At 43.5% G+C, this 17,230-nt stretch overlaps 1 protein-coding gene across 3 annotated transcripts in view; it reads right to left on the minus strand.

Moving 5' to 3' along the window:
- FKBP8 (FKBP prolyl isomerase 8) overlaps positions 1 to 17,230 on the minus strand; it is a 32,319-nt gene that overhangs the window by 8,185 nt on the left and 6,904 nt on the right. For all 3 annotated transcript variants that reach the window (XM_039332994.1, XM_039332996.1, XM_039332993.1), the window contains exons 2-4: positions 10,795 to 11,092; positions 8,879 to 9,048; positions 1,752 to 1,840 (exon numbers count right to left, since the gene is read on the minus strand). In XM_039332994.1, coding sequence (XP_039188928.1) covers positions 1,752 to 1,840; positions 8,879 to 9,048; positions 10,795 to 11,065 — 530 coding nt within the window. In that variant the 5' untranslated portion in view covers positions 11,066 to 11,092. The remainder of the gene's footprint in view (positions 1 to 1,751; positions 1,841 to 8,878; positions 9,049 to 10,794; positions 11,093 to 17,230) is intronic.

Here is a 17,230-nt window from a genome sequence, read left to right on the forward strand (position 1 = left end):
TAGTAAAGTTGGAAGGGACCTTGGAGGTCATCAAGTCCAACCCCCGGCTCAGGCAGGTAACCCTATACCATTTTGGACAAATGGCTGTCCAGTTTCTTCTTTAAAACTTCCAATGTTGGAGCATTCACCTCTTCTGGAGGCAGGTTGTTCCACTGGTTAATTGTTCTAACTGTCAGGAAGTTTCTCCTTAGTTCTAGGTTGCTTCTCTTTTTGGTTAGTTTCCACCCGTTGCTTCTTGTCCTGCCTTCAGGCGCCTTGGAGAATAGCTTGACACCCTCTTCTTTGTGGCAGCCCCTGAGATATTGGAACACTGCTATCCAGTCCCCCCTCGTCCTTCTCTTCATTAAACTAGACATACCCAATTCCAGCAACCGTTCCTTATATGCTTTAGTCTCCAGTCCCTTTGTTGCTCTTCTCTGTACTCTTTGTAGAGTAGGGAGGATTAGTTAGGAAGGATTGAGTATGGTATGCTCAACCCTATAGAAAGCTAATAGGAAATTGTAATTTAGTTAGGAAGGATTGAGTATGGTATGCTCAATCCTACAGAAAGGAACTAGATACGTTTAGCTTCACGAAGAGAAAATTGAGGGGAGAGAAAACAGCAGTCTTCCAATGCTTAAAGGGAAGAGGGCATCAATTTCCATAACACTAAGGATAGGACAAGAAGCATTTGGGTGGAAGCTCATCAGAGGAAGATCCAACCTGGAAATAAGGAGGAATTACCTGGTGGTGAGTACTATTAAGCAATGAAACAGTTTATGGGTGCTCCATCGCTGAAGATCTTCAAGACTGGACAACTATTTGTATAAAATGGTATCAGGATTCTTGCCTTGGACAGGGGGTTAGACTGGAAGACCTCCAAGCCCTATGGTTCTATGAGTATCAAATAGACAATTCAGTGAAGGATTTCTTCCCAGTATTTTATAGGTCAATTGCTGCAATAGAAGCTCCATTTCTGCCTTCGTGGCTGGACTGTTCCAAGCATTATGGGCTAGGAGGTTAAGTCTAGGGGATCATCACCCAGAACCTGTGTCCAACAAAGTATCTCCAGGAAATTCCATAGGTAGAGTCCAAAGACCCCAGCCTCTGTTGCCTCTTAATGCTCCTGTTTTCTGAAATGGGCTGCTTCTACGCATGAGGTGGTGAGCAGGAGAAGATCTATTTAATAGCAATAGCACTTAGACTTATATCCCGCTTCACAGGGATTTACAGCTCTCTCTAAGTGGCTTACAGAATTAGCATATCTCCCCCAACAATATGCTGGTTCCTCATTTTACTGTCCTCAGAAGGATGGAAGGCTGAGTCAATCTTGTGCCGGTGAGAATCGAACTGCCGGCAGCCGGCAGATTCAGCCTGCAATACTGCATTCTAACCACTGCGCCCCCACGGCTCTATTTAATCTTCTTTAAAACAGTGCAAATGGCTCAGAGATCCACCTGGTCCAACTTTTAGCTGCTCAACAAAACTTCAACTGTTTAAGGCAGGGGTCCTCAACCTTAGCCAGCTTTGCTGGCTGAGGAATTCTGGGAGTTGAAATCCACAAGTCTTAAAGTTGCCAAGGTTGAAGACCCCTGGTTTAAGGAACCCCATGAGCAGAGTACGAAACCAATAACCCTTTCTGAGTTTTCTGTCTACCAGCTGGAAACTCAGAGAGACTTCCTCTAAATGGACACTCCCTATAGGTAGCAGAGCTAACTGCTGCTGCTAAGCCACCCCACCCTTGCCAACATCTGACTTAGTTCCTCACATACCTCCCCTGTGGGCCGAAGCAGTATTTCCCATCTGAAGTGATGAGTGCTGTCTCCCCCATGTCCATCAGTTGCACACAGAGATCCAGAGCCTGTGAAGAGGAAGAGGGAAGAAAATGAAAATTATTTGGGGAATAAGGAAGCGGTGCAGGGAAGATAAATGGTCATTTAGAAACCCCAATTAGAGCAGTGTCTCTAATCTGTATGGTGGGCTGGTGAATTCTGGGAGTTGAAGTCCACACATCTCAAAGTTGCCAAGGTTGAGTAACAATGGGCTAAGACTTGGTGCTTACAGTATCTATCAACCAGGCAGATGTCTTCCCTTGGTTCCTGTTTATCTGCTACTGATAATAATTCAGGGCCCCAGCTATCAATTTCTTCTCAAAAGGAATCTGCACTCGCTAAGGATGGAGCTATAGTCCTTCAACTAAGGCTATATACCAAAATTGTGCATGATAGTAACTTTTCCAAATAGGTATAAGCCTAGTGATTGAAACCTGCCATTCTCTCTGGCTTGCCTTTAAATGTCTAAAGGTAAAGCTTTCCCCTGTCCAGTCATGTCTAACTTCAGGGGACGGTGTTCATCTCCATTTCTTAGCCAAGGGAGCCAGTGTTTCTGTGGCCGTGTGACCAGCATCATTATACACCAAAGGCACTCAGAAGGCTGTTAATTTCCCATCAAAGTAGTATCTATTTATCTACTTGCATTTGCCTGCTGATGCTAGCTGGGCAGGAGCTGGGGCAAGTAACAAGAGCTCACCCTGTCGCATAGTGCTTGGGTCTCGAACCTGGGCTGTCAGCTTTCCAGCTGACAAGCTCTGCGTGTTTAACTAATGTGGAATAATGAACAATCACTAGAATAATGATGTGTCTGCATAATTACTGGAACAGTGCTGTGTTAGTAGTATGTGACTAACCTAATGCGCATTGCACTTGGATACAATGTATGTAGCAAACTCTCTCCATTGTATACCCGTGAGAAATGAATCTAATGTATTACAATGTGTATTTCAATGTGTATTCCTTTGTTCCTGAGGAAAGGAAAGTATAAAATTGAAGTCTGAACCCGCCCTCGGGGTTCAGAATTGCTTGTTGCTATTGCTTCTGAATCTGCGCAATAAATCTCTCTGCTAAAACCCTCTGTGAGGACCCACCCCACTTTGCATCTTAAGAAGACAGAACTCTTGGAATAATTCTTCCAACAGGAATCCTTTATTAAGAGAAAATGGTTGCAGGCATGCTAGACAGGACTTGGGGTTCAAGCTCTCCCATTCAAGGTTTTAAGGGGTTCCCCAGTAGTCCCACCCAATCAACCCCCCTTCCAGTGATAGTTTCAAGTATCACAATTCCATCCCCTTTCTTCTTCCGTCTGGATGGAGACTTCAGATAACTACATGAAAGGCAATTACTCTTCTTTGATATGTTAAAGCTTAGAGGCCACAATAAACACACATTCAGTCCTTTGAAGTGTGCTGAAGGAAGTGAGGGCCATAAAGCCCCTTTGCTCTCCCCCTTTTCTCCCTCTTATGGCAGAATCCAGAGAAGGCAGAATTGGGAGTTTCTATGTTTGATAATTAAAGATGAAATATAATTGGATTCTGACATCCGGCCCCTCTTAACAATAAGAGAGATCCACCTGAAAGAAAACACAAGTAAAAAATTTAGTTAGGCTTGTTAGGATACTCTGTGTGAAACTTCTTCAATAGCTTCGGGGCTCTGACGTGACGTTTATGGACCCACTCATTTTGTGAGGCAGGGAGGTGTTTCCAGGCAACTAGGTACTGAGTTGTTCCACGATATCTCCTAGAGTCAAGGATCTCTTTTATTTCGAAGTGTTGTTCCCCCTCCACCATGATTGGAGGTGGTGGGGGGGGGATTTTTGGCCGTAGAGGTGACTGATGCTCTCTTTTCAGCAAGCTGCAATGAAAAATTGGGTGTATTTGCCTGAGGTTTTTGGGTAATTCTAATTCTACTGTTACTGGATTTATGATCCTTTTAATTGGAAAAGGTCCTATATATTTTGGTCCAAGTTTTTTACAGGGCTGTAGGGACTTTAGGTATTTTGTAGATAAGTACACCATTTCTCCTATAATGAATGGTGTAGGCTCAACCCTTTTTTTATCGGCTTGTGCTTTGTATGCCCGCCTAGCTTCATCTAGTGATTTTCTGACTATTGGCCAGGTGTTTTGTAGGTTTTCCATCCATTCTTTCAGTGAAGGGATCGTTGGTTCTTTTGGGGTTAACTCTGGCATAGGGTTGAAACTTTGGCCGTTGGCTATTTGAAAAGGAGTGTAGCCTGTGCTGGAGTGGACTGCATTATTGTAGGCAACTTCTGCAAAAGGAAGTAAGTCCGTCCAATCACTCTGTTGGAAATTTAAAAAACATCTCAAATATTGCTCAAGTACCGACTGGCAGCGTTCCGCTTGTCCATCTGTCTGAGGGTGATGGCTAGATGTCAGTCCCTGAGTGGTCCCTAAGAGGGATAAAAATTCCTTCCAAAATGTAGACGTAAATTGCACTCCCCTATCAGAGATGATGCGTTGGGGTGCCCCGTGCAATCTGTAAATGTGCTGGATAAAAAGTTTTGCTAAGGCCTTTGCAGTGGGAATTTTTTGGCAAGGGATAAAGTGCACCTGTTTGGAAAATAGGTCCGTGACTGTCCAGATAACAGTATTCCCATTGCTTTCAGGCAATTCCACTATAAAATCCATGGCTATTTCCCTCCAGGGGGCTGAGGGACTTGCCACTGGTTGTAACAGCCCTGGCGATTTCCCTTGCAACCTCTTTGCTGATGCACAGGTTGGGCAGCTGGCAACATAACTTTCTATGTCCTTTTTTATTGATGGCCACCAAAATTGCCGTTTAATTAAGTGTAAAGTTTTTACAAATCCAAAATGCCCTGCTGATTTTGTGTCATGGCAAAGTTGCATGAAAGTTAGTCTTTGAGTTGTTGGTATATATAACTTTTCCCCTACCCAAGGCAATCCGTCTCTCATTGTGCACACATGTTTGTTTTTCTGGAACCAATCATCTGTTTCCAAACTTTTTCTGAATTCAATCCCAGTTTGGCTGTCCAGTTGTGGTTTTATTTTGGCTTGGGTTCTTGTGGTTACTGGCGCTGCCAGTTGTGACTCTGCCATTATTGGTCTAGAGTCTGTGGTTCGTGCGCTGTTATATTGGGGCATGCGAGATAGTGCATCTGCCAGGAAGTTCTTTCTTCCTGGTAAATGTTTGAGCTTAAATTGGAATTGGTGAAAATGCTGGGACCAGCGGGCTTGTTTGGGATTGAGTTTCCTGGGAGTTTTCAGGGCTTCTAAAATTTTGTGATCAGTCCATACCTGGAAGGGGATTTTGTTGCCTTCCAGGAACTGTCGCCACGTGAGTAATGCCCAACGTATCCCATAAGCCTCCTTCTCCCATACGGGCCAGCGCTGTTCTGTTTCCGTGAGTTTCTTAGATGTATATGCACAGGGTTGCAATACTGCATCATCATTTTCTTGTAATAGCACAGCCCCCACTGCCACATCACTTGCATCTGCCTGTATTATGAAGGGTTTGTCCATGTCTGGGTGCCTTAGTACTGGTTCGGCAGAAAAAAGTCTCTTTAGTCTCTCAAACGCTGCTTGGCACTCCATTGTCCATTTTAGTGGCTGGCTAGGTTTTACTGAGGATGTTCCCTTCGTTTTTAGTAAGTTAGTGAGGGGCAAGGCTATCTGTGCAAATGAGGGGATGAATTGGCGGTAAAAATTTGCAAAGCCCAGGAAACTTTGTAGTTGCTTTCTTGTGCGGGGTGGTGCCCATTCTAATACTGCTCTGACCTTCTCTGGGTCCATTTCAATGCCCTGTGGGGATATGCGATAGCCTAGGTAGTCTATCCTTTCCTGGTGGAATTCGCATTTTGAGAGTTTGGCATATAGGTGAGCGGCTCGCAGCTTCTTTAAAACCGCTCTGACAAGTTTGACGTGTTCTTCTTTTGTTTCGGTAAAGATAAGAATGTCGTCCAAGTAAACAAGGACCCCCTTAAACAGGTGCTCCCTTAGAACGTCATTGATTAATTGCATAAAGACTGCAGGGCCCCCTTGTAATCCAAATGGCAAGACTTTGAATTGATAGCACCCCATGGGGCAGTTAAATGCAGTCTTCCATTCGTCCCCTTCCTTGATTCTCACTCGATAGTAAGCTTCCCTTAAGTCTAGTTTAGAAAAAATTTTCCCTTTCGATAGGTGTGACAGCATGTCTTTCATGAGGGGCAGCGGGTATAGGTTGCTTTCACTGATTGTATTCAGGGCCCTATAATCCACGCATAAACGTAAGGAGCCATCCTTCTTCTCTCTAAAAAGGACCGGGGCAGCCACTTTAGGCTTGGCTGGCTCAATGAAACCTCTCTCCAGGTTTTTTTTTATAAATCTTTCCATTTCCTCCTTCTCCTTTGGGCTCATGGAGTATAATCTGGGCTTCGGGAGTTTTGCCCCAGGCTTGAATTCAATGGTACAGTCTGTGGGTCGGTGGGGGGGAAGCTCATTCGCCCTCTCCTCACTGAAGACTTCAGCAAGGTCCCTATATTCCTCTGGTATTTCTGTTAATCTTTTTTCCTCTCCTATGGATGCTTTTTCTATTCTTGATTCTGGTAGCCTCCCTTGGGGTTTTAAGTCCATAGGGTCCCCCTTCGGGAATTTGATTTCTGTCGTCCTCCAATTTACCCAGGGGTTCCATTTTTTCAACCATTCCATCCCTAGAATCATTGGGCATTCCATACCTGGGGTCACCACAAACGTTAAGTCCTCTTCATGGTTGCCCAGGGAGAGATGTATTGGCAAAGTGGCTAGGGTAGCTGGCACCCCCCCTGCTATGGATCCATCTAGCTGGCCAAATGAGATTGGTTGTTCCAGTCTCCTGGATGGGATGCCCAGATTCCCCACTAGTGTTGGGCTAATGAGGCAGCGGGTACAGCCAGAGTCTATTAAGGCTTTCACCTTCACAGCTTCGGGCATGGGGGGGATTAATATAGTCACTGTTTTGAAGATGGGTGTGATGCATCCACTTACCAGGGGTTCGCCCTCCGAGCTGTCATCTGAGGCATCCACCGGCCCTGTGGTGTAGGCTGGAGTCCTTTCCCTTGGTGAGCAGAGGTGGGGGTTTCTGCAATTTCCATCATTCTCATGGCCGTTTCTTTTGGCTTAGCTGAATACTTTCCGGGTTTGTTGATTGGGGATCTGTCTGGGTTGTGCTGGGGGGCCTTTGAGCGGCATTCTACAGCTCGATGCCCTTCTCTTCCGCACTTGAAACATCCCATTTGCTTCTTGGCTGTATCCGATGATTTCACCGGTTGGTGTGTCAGCTCAGGCGGGGGGCGGCTCCATTGTTTTCCTCGGCGATGCCTCTTCAATATGTCGATCTCTGCTTCCTCTGCCAAGACGTACCATTCCTCAAGTCGATGTGGGTCCCCTCGGGGCAGGCAAGCATCATATAGATCATAGTTTAGTCCGTCTTTGAAATGGCCAAGGAGGATGTCTTCTGGCCAATTCAGTTTGCTGGCAATGGCCCGGAATTCTTGTGTATACTCAGCCACTGGGCGTTTGCCCTGCCTCATCGTTGTTATTTTTTCACGGGCTTTGCGATCAGCCAGGGGGTCTTCAAATCGTCTTCTCAAAGAGGACATGAAACGGTTGAAGTTACTGAGTTCTGGGGCATTGGAGTCATGCAAGTTCACTACCCAATCCGCAGCTGGTCCATCCAGGGCAGATTGCACGATCCGGATGCGGGCTTTGTCGCTGGGAATGTCCTGCCCATATTCCTCCATGTAGCTGAGGACTTGGGTTAGGAAAAACCCCAAGCGTGTTGGCTCCCCTTTGAATTTCACTTCCAACGGTGGACGTCTTGGAATGGATCGGTGCCTCTGTTGTGGGTGGTAGTGCCTTCCGTCCAGATTGCCATCTGTGGTCCGGTAGGGGGTGGGAGCTCCTGGATCAGTAGATGTCCCTGGGGTTGCAGGTTCCACGTTCCCCTCGGTGTCTCTCCCTTTGCGGCTCCAGGAACTGGGGCAGCCGTAGGGCTCAGTATTCTCCTCTCCTAGGGAGCTGAGAGTTCTCTTCATCAGGTCAATAGCTTTCTCTAGGATCCAGTCTGAGTACGGTGCCCAGCTTCCTCCCTCTTCACTTGCGTGCAGGGATTTCTCCATCTCCTGCTTCCATTCTGGTTGCTTGGTCCCCGTCTCAGGGTCACCTTTCTTGATTCCTTTCCCCACTCACTTTTCTTTCCAACGCCCATCGACCAGCGAGGCTTGTGGTCCTGTGTCTCCACCACTTCTTCTCCTGAGGAATCTGGCCTCTCGGATCCCAACATCTGGCAAGGTTCCAACTGGGTCAGCGGCTCTCTTTCCAGGGAGTTTTCCCCCTCTCTTGCTCCATTGTCTGACATGGTAAATTTTTGCAAAATCCCCCGGCAAGGGTCTTCCTTCCAGGTGGATTAATTTTGCAAGTCCTGTCTAATGTGAGGACCCACCCCACTTTGCATCTTAAGAAGACAGAACTCTTGGAATAATTCTTCCAACAGGAATCCTTTATTAAGAGAAAATGGTTGCAGGCATGCTAGACAGGACTTGGGGTTCAAGCTCTCCCATTCAAGGTTTTAAGGGGTTCCCCAGTAGTCCCACCCAATCAACCCCCCTTCCAGTGATAGTTTCAAGTATCACAATTCCATCCCCTTTCTTCTTCCGTCTGGATGGAGACTTCAGATAACTACATGAAAGGCAATTACTCTTCTTTGATATGTTAAAGCTTAGAGGCCACAATAAACACACATTCAGTCCTTTGAAGTGTGCTGAAGGAAGTGAGGGCCATAAAGCCCCTTTGCTCTCCCCCTTTTCTCCCTCTTATGGCAGAATCCAGAGAAGGCAGAATTGGGAGTTTCTATGTTTGATAATTAAAGATGAAATATAATTGGATTCTGACACCCTCTGGAATTCGTAAGAGTCCTTTCGTTTTCCACAAGATAACAGCTGAGCCATCGCATCCCCCATATCTAACCCACATGAAAATACACTTCTAGTCCCCATTCTTCCCCTCCATTAGTGGGACGGTGGGAGTGCCTGTTACTGGTCATGATAATGGCAGATCAAGACAGACATGTACCTGGATGATATCACAATCCCCCAGCGTGAAGGTGAGCTTGGGGTCTTCCTCCACTACTGTCCCATCCTCCAGTGTTGCTTTAAAATGGACAGTCACATCCTGGCCCTTAACTGGCCGGCTCTCCTGACCTTGGCCTGATAAGATGACTTTCTTCTTCAGTAAGCCATTCCCTGGAGATGGGATTGAGAGAAGAGTAACTTGTTAGAATCTGCAGCTTGGACCTCCAGGTAGTCCTGGACTTGAGTTGAGAGCAGAATTTTGGTTGCTAAGTAAGGTGGTTGTTAAGTGAGTCATGCCCAATTTTGCAATCTTTTTTGCCATGGTTGTTAAGTGATTCATTGCAGTTAAGTGACCCATGTGGTCATTAAGTGAACCCAGCTTTTCCCCATTGACTTTGCTTGCTGGAAGCCAGCTGAGAAAGTCGCAGATGGTGATTACATGATCCCAGAATGCTGCAACCGTCGTAAATGCTGGTTGCCAAACTCCCAAATTTTGATCACATGATTGTGGAGATGCTGTGACAGTCATAAGTACAAGGAGCAGGTGTTAAGTCACTTTTTGAGTGCTGTGGTAACTTAGAACGGTCAACTAAATGAATGGTTGTAAGTCGAGGATTACAAATACCGTGTTTTCCCGAAAGTAAGATCTACACCAGGGGTAGGCAACCTCGGTTCCTTTATGACTCACGGACTTCAACTCCCAGAATTTGTGAGTCAGCAGCTATGCTGACTCAGGAATTCTGGGAGTTGAAGTCCATGAGTCATAAGAAAGCAGAGGTGCCTACCCCTGGCCTACACCAACAATAAGCCCTAGCTTGATTTTGGGGGGTTGTCCTAATATAAGCCCTATCCTAAAAATAAGCTATAGTTTTGGGATGAGGCACACACCTAAAAATCAAGCTAGGGCGGTGGTGGGGGTGTGGAGCTGTCCCACCCGCCCCGCTTATCTTGCAGCCAGGCCTTTCCTTGCTGGCCCACTTCTTCTTCTCAGGCCTCTTCTGCAGCCAGGCCCGCATTTCTCAGTCACAGGGCTTTCCGGAAGGCCTGTGCAGCCAAGAACCAAGCTATGGATTCAATCCATAGCTCGGTATTCAGCTGCTTAGGCGTTCTGGAAAGGCCTGACTGCAAAATGCAGGTCCGAATGCAGCTGTAGAACTTCGGCCCCAGAAGAAGTGGACCGGCTGGGTGGGGCTGTCAGTGCCGGAGGTGAGGTAAGGCCTACCCGGAAAATAAGACCTGGTGCCTCTTTTGGAGGCAAAAAATAAATAAATAAGACCTGGTCTTATTTTGGGGGGAACACGGTATGTAGAAGGGAAAGACATCCTTAATAAAGGCTATAAGTCCTACAGTACCTAGTCTGAGAATTCTGAATCCCATCACATCCATAGGGAAGGAGTTTGATACAAACCTAGAGGTACCTGCTCCAACGAACATACAATACAGGTAGTCCTCAATTTGCAACCAGTCCCTTAACAACTGTTCAAAGTAACAATGGACTTCCCTCAGTGTACTTAGAAGATGGTTCCCCAGTTCCAATGGTGGTCCCCATCCTGCAGTGACTACATACATATGGCTGTTTGCAGCATCCCATCATCACATGACCACATTTTACAATGGTTTTGCTGAAAATCGGCATTTACGTCTGATTTTCCGCAAAAACGGCCCATAGTGAAGTGTTGGACTACGGCGTTGATTTAACTTGGGTGACCCAATTTGCAGCTATCATGACATACAACTGTGATGTCCAGGCTCCATTATGGTCACAAGAGAACAACCTGTACATGCCAGATGCATGTGAGTAAAGGTGAGACATAAATGCAGTGACAGTTCTTCCCCACCCTCACCTAGAAAAGGACTCAGGGAACGGGGTGGGGGCTAGAAGAACAGCAGAGAGGTGGGCAAAATCTGTGGTCCCACCTAAGACATCAAGCCATTCCTGGCTCGCCTCTGACTCTTCCTTAGCCAGATGTTCTTCTTTCGTTTCTTGGTTGTCTTTTTTGGCAGAGCTGGTTGGAACATCCTCCAGTGGGGGGAGATCACTTAAATCCCCATCTTCTGCACTATCCAGGACTTCAAAATCTTCGCCGTTGTCAATCATGGAAGACTGGGTGGCTGCCAGTTCAGATGAGGTCAGGTCGACTAGACTGGTGCCTGCCCAGTCATCCAGGTCTTCCCCTCCGGAAGCCATGGCGCCAGCGCGCTATGATCAGCTGAACTGCAAGAAGCAGAAAGTGGGACACAGAAGGAAGTCAAAAGGACACACGGCCCTGATTTTGTTGATTCTTTGCTCCAGTTCCAGGAAATCCACCTCCCATTCCTATCATGAATGGATAATCCCTCCCTTGTGGGGTTCCTTGGTGCGCTTTGAGTTTGGTTGTTTTCTTGCAGTATGCTGATAGTGTTACCTAGTTTGGTAATGAAACGTCTGCAAGAAAACCACCAAACTCAGAGAGCACCAAGGACCCCACAGTTCAATCCTGAGCTGCAAATATTCTCTTCTATCAGTCCCTCCCTTATTTATGAAAGAAATACAAATGCCAATAACTATTCAAAACATATGCCACAAAGTCCAGAAATTTTTAAAATGACCCTGAATGAATCCACACTGCGGAATATTTTTACTTTATATAAAATATTTTTTCTTCCTTCTTCTCCCCCCCCCCCAAAAAAGCACCCAAGCAAACAATTAACAAAAAATAATTATGTTCATTTAATGAGAACAATGAAAATACAATTAAAAGATTTAAAAATATTTATGCTATTAATTAAAACATTAATCTGAAAGGGTGAAAATCACTCAGGAAACTAATTAAACCAGTTAAAGATATAGGGGGGAAGGCAACCTTTCACTTTGCATCTGAAAATTTTGTGTATGTGCATCTGACAACCCTCAGATAGAGAGGAAGTTCATAAAAGGTGATCAGTTACCCAAATACTTATCTGGCCCAGAGATAAGGAAAAACCATCTTCACTTGCAGTTGTTCTTCAGCAGACAGAATGATACAGAATCTGGAGTATTCATTTAGCCATCCTGATTAATTGTTAACAATTCATCTACCATATCTCCTGTTCTGTGAAATTTACTCATCCTTATTAAATAATTAATTTCATTTATAAGCCGCCCATCTTACCTCAAGGTAAGTATTACAAATTGTATCAACCAGCACTTATTGCCACATCTTGTGACCTGGAGTTCCACAAGCGAAGAAACTCCTTTGACAGCTACCCATCCCTGCCATGACCCAAATTCCATTATAAGTATGTTTCAGATGTGCTGTTTGGCCCATATGAGGTAACAAACTGAATACTCTATAGCAATGGTGGCAAACCTATGGCACGCGTGCCAGAGAGGGCACTCAAAGCCCTCTCTGTGGGCACGTGCGCCTTGCTCTTTGGCTATGTTTTCGCAGGAAAAAGCCATTTCTCAAGCCCCTTCCTAGCCAAAACAAGCCTCCGGAGTGAGCGCACTGTTTTCAGTTTTGAATTATATCAAATCTGATACCAGAAACAGATGACCTGAGTGCTGCATGTGTTGCTTTCAAACTTACAAAGTATAAGACAAGGTTAGACAAATTATCAGCATGCATACAACAGCAAAAGTCACATTAATTGTTCAAAACATGCCAAATGCAAACTTTTACCTTTCAGTAAAAAGTTGTTTGTATCACTGAAAGCTTTGTTATTGTGTTTGTCTTTTAAGACAAAAGATGTTAATGTATGAGTTGTTTTTTCTAAACTAAAACCTCAGTATTCAGATTAAATTGCCGTGATGGCATTTTGTGATAAATAAGTGGGTTTTGGGTTGCAGTTTGGGCACTAAGTCTCTAAAAGGTTCACCATCACTGCTCCATAGTGTGAACAAAGAGCATAGCAGCAGTATAATATATTACTGTATTTCTGAATAAATGGGTAAGTGTGGTGCTATATAAAATAATGATAAGAATACAAACCCAAACAGTCGCAATCTAAAAGCTGCCACAAAAGAGAGGACCTGGGAGGCAACACTTACAGTTATCGCCCTGTGTGCTTCTATATATTGATCTCGCTTCTGGTTTTAATATCATTTTTGTTGTTTTATGGCAGTAGTTCTCAACCTTTTTAATGCCGCGACCCCCAACCGGTTGTAAGTCGAGGACTACTCAACCAGTCGTAAGTCGAGGACTACTCAACTGGTGCAGCACCATTTGCAGAATGGGACTTTTGGCGGGCTCAGCAGGGCAGAGACAGCCTAGACAATTCCTATTGGCTTTTGAAAGCCAATAGAATTAGACTCTATTCAAGAGAGTCTATTCTATTGGCTTTCAAAAGCCAGTAGAATAAAAGGGAGTAGCACAGCTAAGAAAAGGGGGAAAAAAATGGCGGACTGCATTGTTTGGCGACCCCCGTGAAATGGTCATTCGACCCCAAATGGGGTCCTGACCCACAGGTTGAGAACCACTGCTTTATGGCTATCAAACTCCAATACAGATGAGAGGGAGAAAGGAAAGGAAAGGAAAGGAAAGGAAAGGAAAGGAAAGGAAAGGAAAGGAAAGGAAAGGAAAGGAAAGGAAAGGAAAGGAAAGGAGGCAGGCAACTCACAGCTTTAAAAGCTATGTAAAAAATGTAGTAGAAATTGCCGCTTCAAGGCAAACAATCCTTAAAATCTGGACAATTTAATAACTGCTGGTGTATCCAAACAAAATCAATCCTGGTTTCAAATTTCAATTGTTAGAGATACTGAAATTACTAACACCAGAAACAACACTGTATACTGCTGTAGAAGCTTTATACTAATAAAATATATTTTCTCTGCTTTCTCTCTCATCACTCTATAGAAAAAATAAACATCCTATAATTATCCGGAGGGAGTTGAAATTACAATGACCTCAGCAACTTCTCTGAACTCCAAATCTGTTACCAGTTTTTATGGGGTGTTTTTAACCAAAGTGTTTTGTACATCCATTCTAAACAACAAATAAAACATAAGGCAGAATGACTGACAAAAGTCCAGAAAGTTACAAAGTCTTCCATGGCCCAGAGATTTTACAAAGTATATTTACTTGGCTTATATTTCAATGTTTCATATCCCACTGTGTGAATTGTATATTATTTTATATGAATTTTATATACAATTTTATATCATTGCAATGGGCTTATTTCAATCTTGGCAAAATTCAGATATGTGGACTTCAACTCCCAGAATTCCACAGTTAACATGAATTCTGGGAGCTGGTCTACACATCTTAAAATTTGAAAAACCCTGGTCAATAAGCAAAGTCAGGTGAACTGAAATCTGCAAATATCAGATAAAAATCAGTGGGTTTATAATATGGTCCTAGAAGTATCTTCCCAAAAACAACCACAGATGAATTCAGTGGAGCTTTATTGTTAAGCCTGTACAGAATTAATGCTTCACTTATATAAACATTAAATTTAAAGGAACTCAAACTTCATTTGGGCAAGTAGATAAAGGTGCCGAAATACTAACATGCTCATTTCAGACTATCTGAAATGCTGAGCAGGTCAGGAATCTCACCTTTTTTGGGAAGATCTGAAAAAGGTTAGTCCCAGTTGCCTAGAAGAAAATAATCCATTCCAGCTGCTCCTTCATTATGCTACAGCACTAATTTTGTAAAACTGAGAATTCATACAAGTGAAATTATTTTCCACCAGAGAAATATCTTTTGGGAAAATTTCCTAACTTGAGGCATTGGAAGAACAGCTTCCCCAATCCAGATGTGTTTTTTTTACAGATGTGTTAAACATACAGGTAGTCTTCAATTTACAATCATAATGGAGCCTGCCTGTCAAAATCATGATCTTCGTAAAATATGAACCACCCAATTTTATAATTTTTTTGTGGTGGTTGTTAAGCAAATACTGCAGTCATTAAGGAAAGCAACGGTTCGCTATGGGTGCAGTTTTGCCGAAAATCAGAAGTAACTTCTGGTTTTCAGCAAAACAGTGGTAAAACACAGTCATATAGCCACAGGTTGCTGCAAACAGCTGTAAATATGGCCCGGTTGCCAAGTGCCCAAAGTTCAGTCATGTGACTGTGGGAGGGACCCCCCCCAGGTCAAAACTTTGAGTTTGGGTCGTAAGTGGTAGGCCTACTGTACAAAGGTGGGATTCAAATATGTAAACAACCAGTTCTCTGTGTGGATACCGCTTCCGGAAGTCTGTTCTGGGCCTGGGCAACAAAAAAATTAGCTACTGGTTCTGCTGAAGTGGTGCAAACCGGCTGAATCCCACCACTGCCACTGTACGTTCAAATGTTCATAAGTCAAGGACTACTTACACAATTCCAGGATGTTTTCTAAGCACAACAGGGAATTGTAACCCCATTTGAAACATTTTAAGTTTCAGATTCCTGAAATACAAGATTTTCCCTACACACTTCAGACAGCGAGCATTGATGCTAGAAAATAAACAAGATGAGTGGTCCATCTTTGTTGCAGTTACATATAGTAACTATAGTTTGAAAAACTATATACATCCCATCTTTCCTGTTTTTATTCTGAAATCAAGATAATTGATAAATCCATTTTAAAAAAAATCAGAACATGACATTCATCAGCCCACCTCCTTAACATGCTGTTCTTCCAACTATAGTCTGAAATCAACTTTAAGAAGAGAGTCTAAAATGGATTTTAAAAGGCTCTGTTCTTCACCTAACTTCACACCAATAGGGAATATGGTCCCCAATTGCTTGTAACTCAGCTTCCAATATATGAGAATTTGAAAATCACTATTAGTGAACCAAGAAAATCATATCTCTGGAGAAACAGATCTATATAGATGGAGCAAAATCTTTGCCAACGATTGGTTTAACAAGTTGAAAAATATCTGTAGTTTTTACATTTATGAGATCTCTTTGTGCCTTTAGTTTGGAGCAAAGGGAGTGCCCTTTTGTCCTCATTTTATCCAAGTATTGATTTACAAGGGCACTGCAGGGCTAGGCTAAGAGGAAGCAAGCTTTGGGGTTGAGAAGAAAGTGGAACTTATATTTCTAGCCAACACAAAGCAGAGTTTCCAGCACCACAAACCAGGATTTCCATAAAGAGGTGTTTCAGTTTGTCATATTAATTCAACATAATTTAATATTTCACATATTGCCCAACACTGCTTCTAATTGTTAAGGTGCTGTATTGGGGAGAACTGCATTGAAATCTACTCACCCACACACACCTCCAGCCACTGAAACTAGGTGATTCTGGCCCACTCATTAACTCATCCCAACCTACTTCACAGGGTCGTTGTGGGGAAAAGCAGGAGGGAACATACAATGTATGCTACCTTGAGTTCCTGTATGAAAGGCAGGATACAAACAAGGCTACTAAATAAATTCCCAGAGATGAGACTTATGGCATCACTAGCTCAACAACTTCACCCTGAGACATATATCTCTATTCCTTTGAAATCTACATTCAAACACAAATATAAAGATTCCTTCCAGCTCACCCCAGTGAGGAATCCTCCAAGCTATTCCTCCATCTCCTCCACCATATAAACTCCAGTGTCAACAGGATTCAGGTTGCAAACAACAGGAAGTATTTTCCACAACATGTCATTAAGCTTATGGAACTCCCTTTTACAAGACTCAGTCATGGTACAATAACTACGTGGAGTGGCTTAAAGAACAAAGGAGAGATGTATCAATAGCCACAAAACACTTTGTTTTTGACCATTTAAGGTTTCTAAATTCCAAATAACAAGTGACAGAAAAGGGGTAGGGACTCCTTGGCACCTATTACAGCTCTATAAAACCACCCTGTTTAAACCCCAAACACACAATAATTGGACAAACATTAAGACTTATTGGTTTTATGGAACATCTTTAACATCTAATGCTTTGTTTTATCTATACAACTATTACTGGCTCATCCCAGATCAGCAAGTTGTCAGAAACATTACTATAAGAAGCAACAGAGCTAATTACTCAAGTACAGAATAAAACCTGCCAGACAGGTCCCACATTTTTTTTCTAGGCAAAGGAGAAAAAAAAATAAGATGGTAAGCTGCCTTTCATTTATGATTATAATTTTCCAGGAAAGAACAAGCATTTTAATCCAGCACATGATTTAGCTGTGGTATCATGTGGACTAGCAACTTGCAAAATATTTTTTGCAAGGCAGAACACTGTCACCTGATTTGAAGGACTCTTTGTGGGCCAAAAAAAGCAGTGGACAATCACATTAAAAAAAAGTTGCACAGAAGGCATCTCCACCAAATGACAGTCAAGAAAATCATTCAGTTAAATCAAACTTTCTCCTGTGGAGAAACTCACAAAATGGCCTCATCTAATCAATGTGTTCTTTCTCCTTTCCCTATCTTGTTGGCCTCCATATGTGTTGGAACTTAGTTCCTCATTGTG

Source organism: Crotalus tigris, unplaced genomic scaffold, assembly GCF_016545835.1.
Source record: "Crotalus tigris isolate CLP2741 ecotype Arizona unplaced genomic scaffold, ASM1654583v1 scf7180000024471.848039, whole genome shotgun sequence".
NCBI classification, from domain to species: domain Eukaryota; kingdom Metazoa; phylum Chordata; class Lepidosauria; order Squamata; family Viperidae; genus Crotalus; species Crotalus tigris.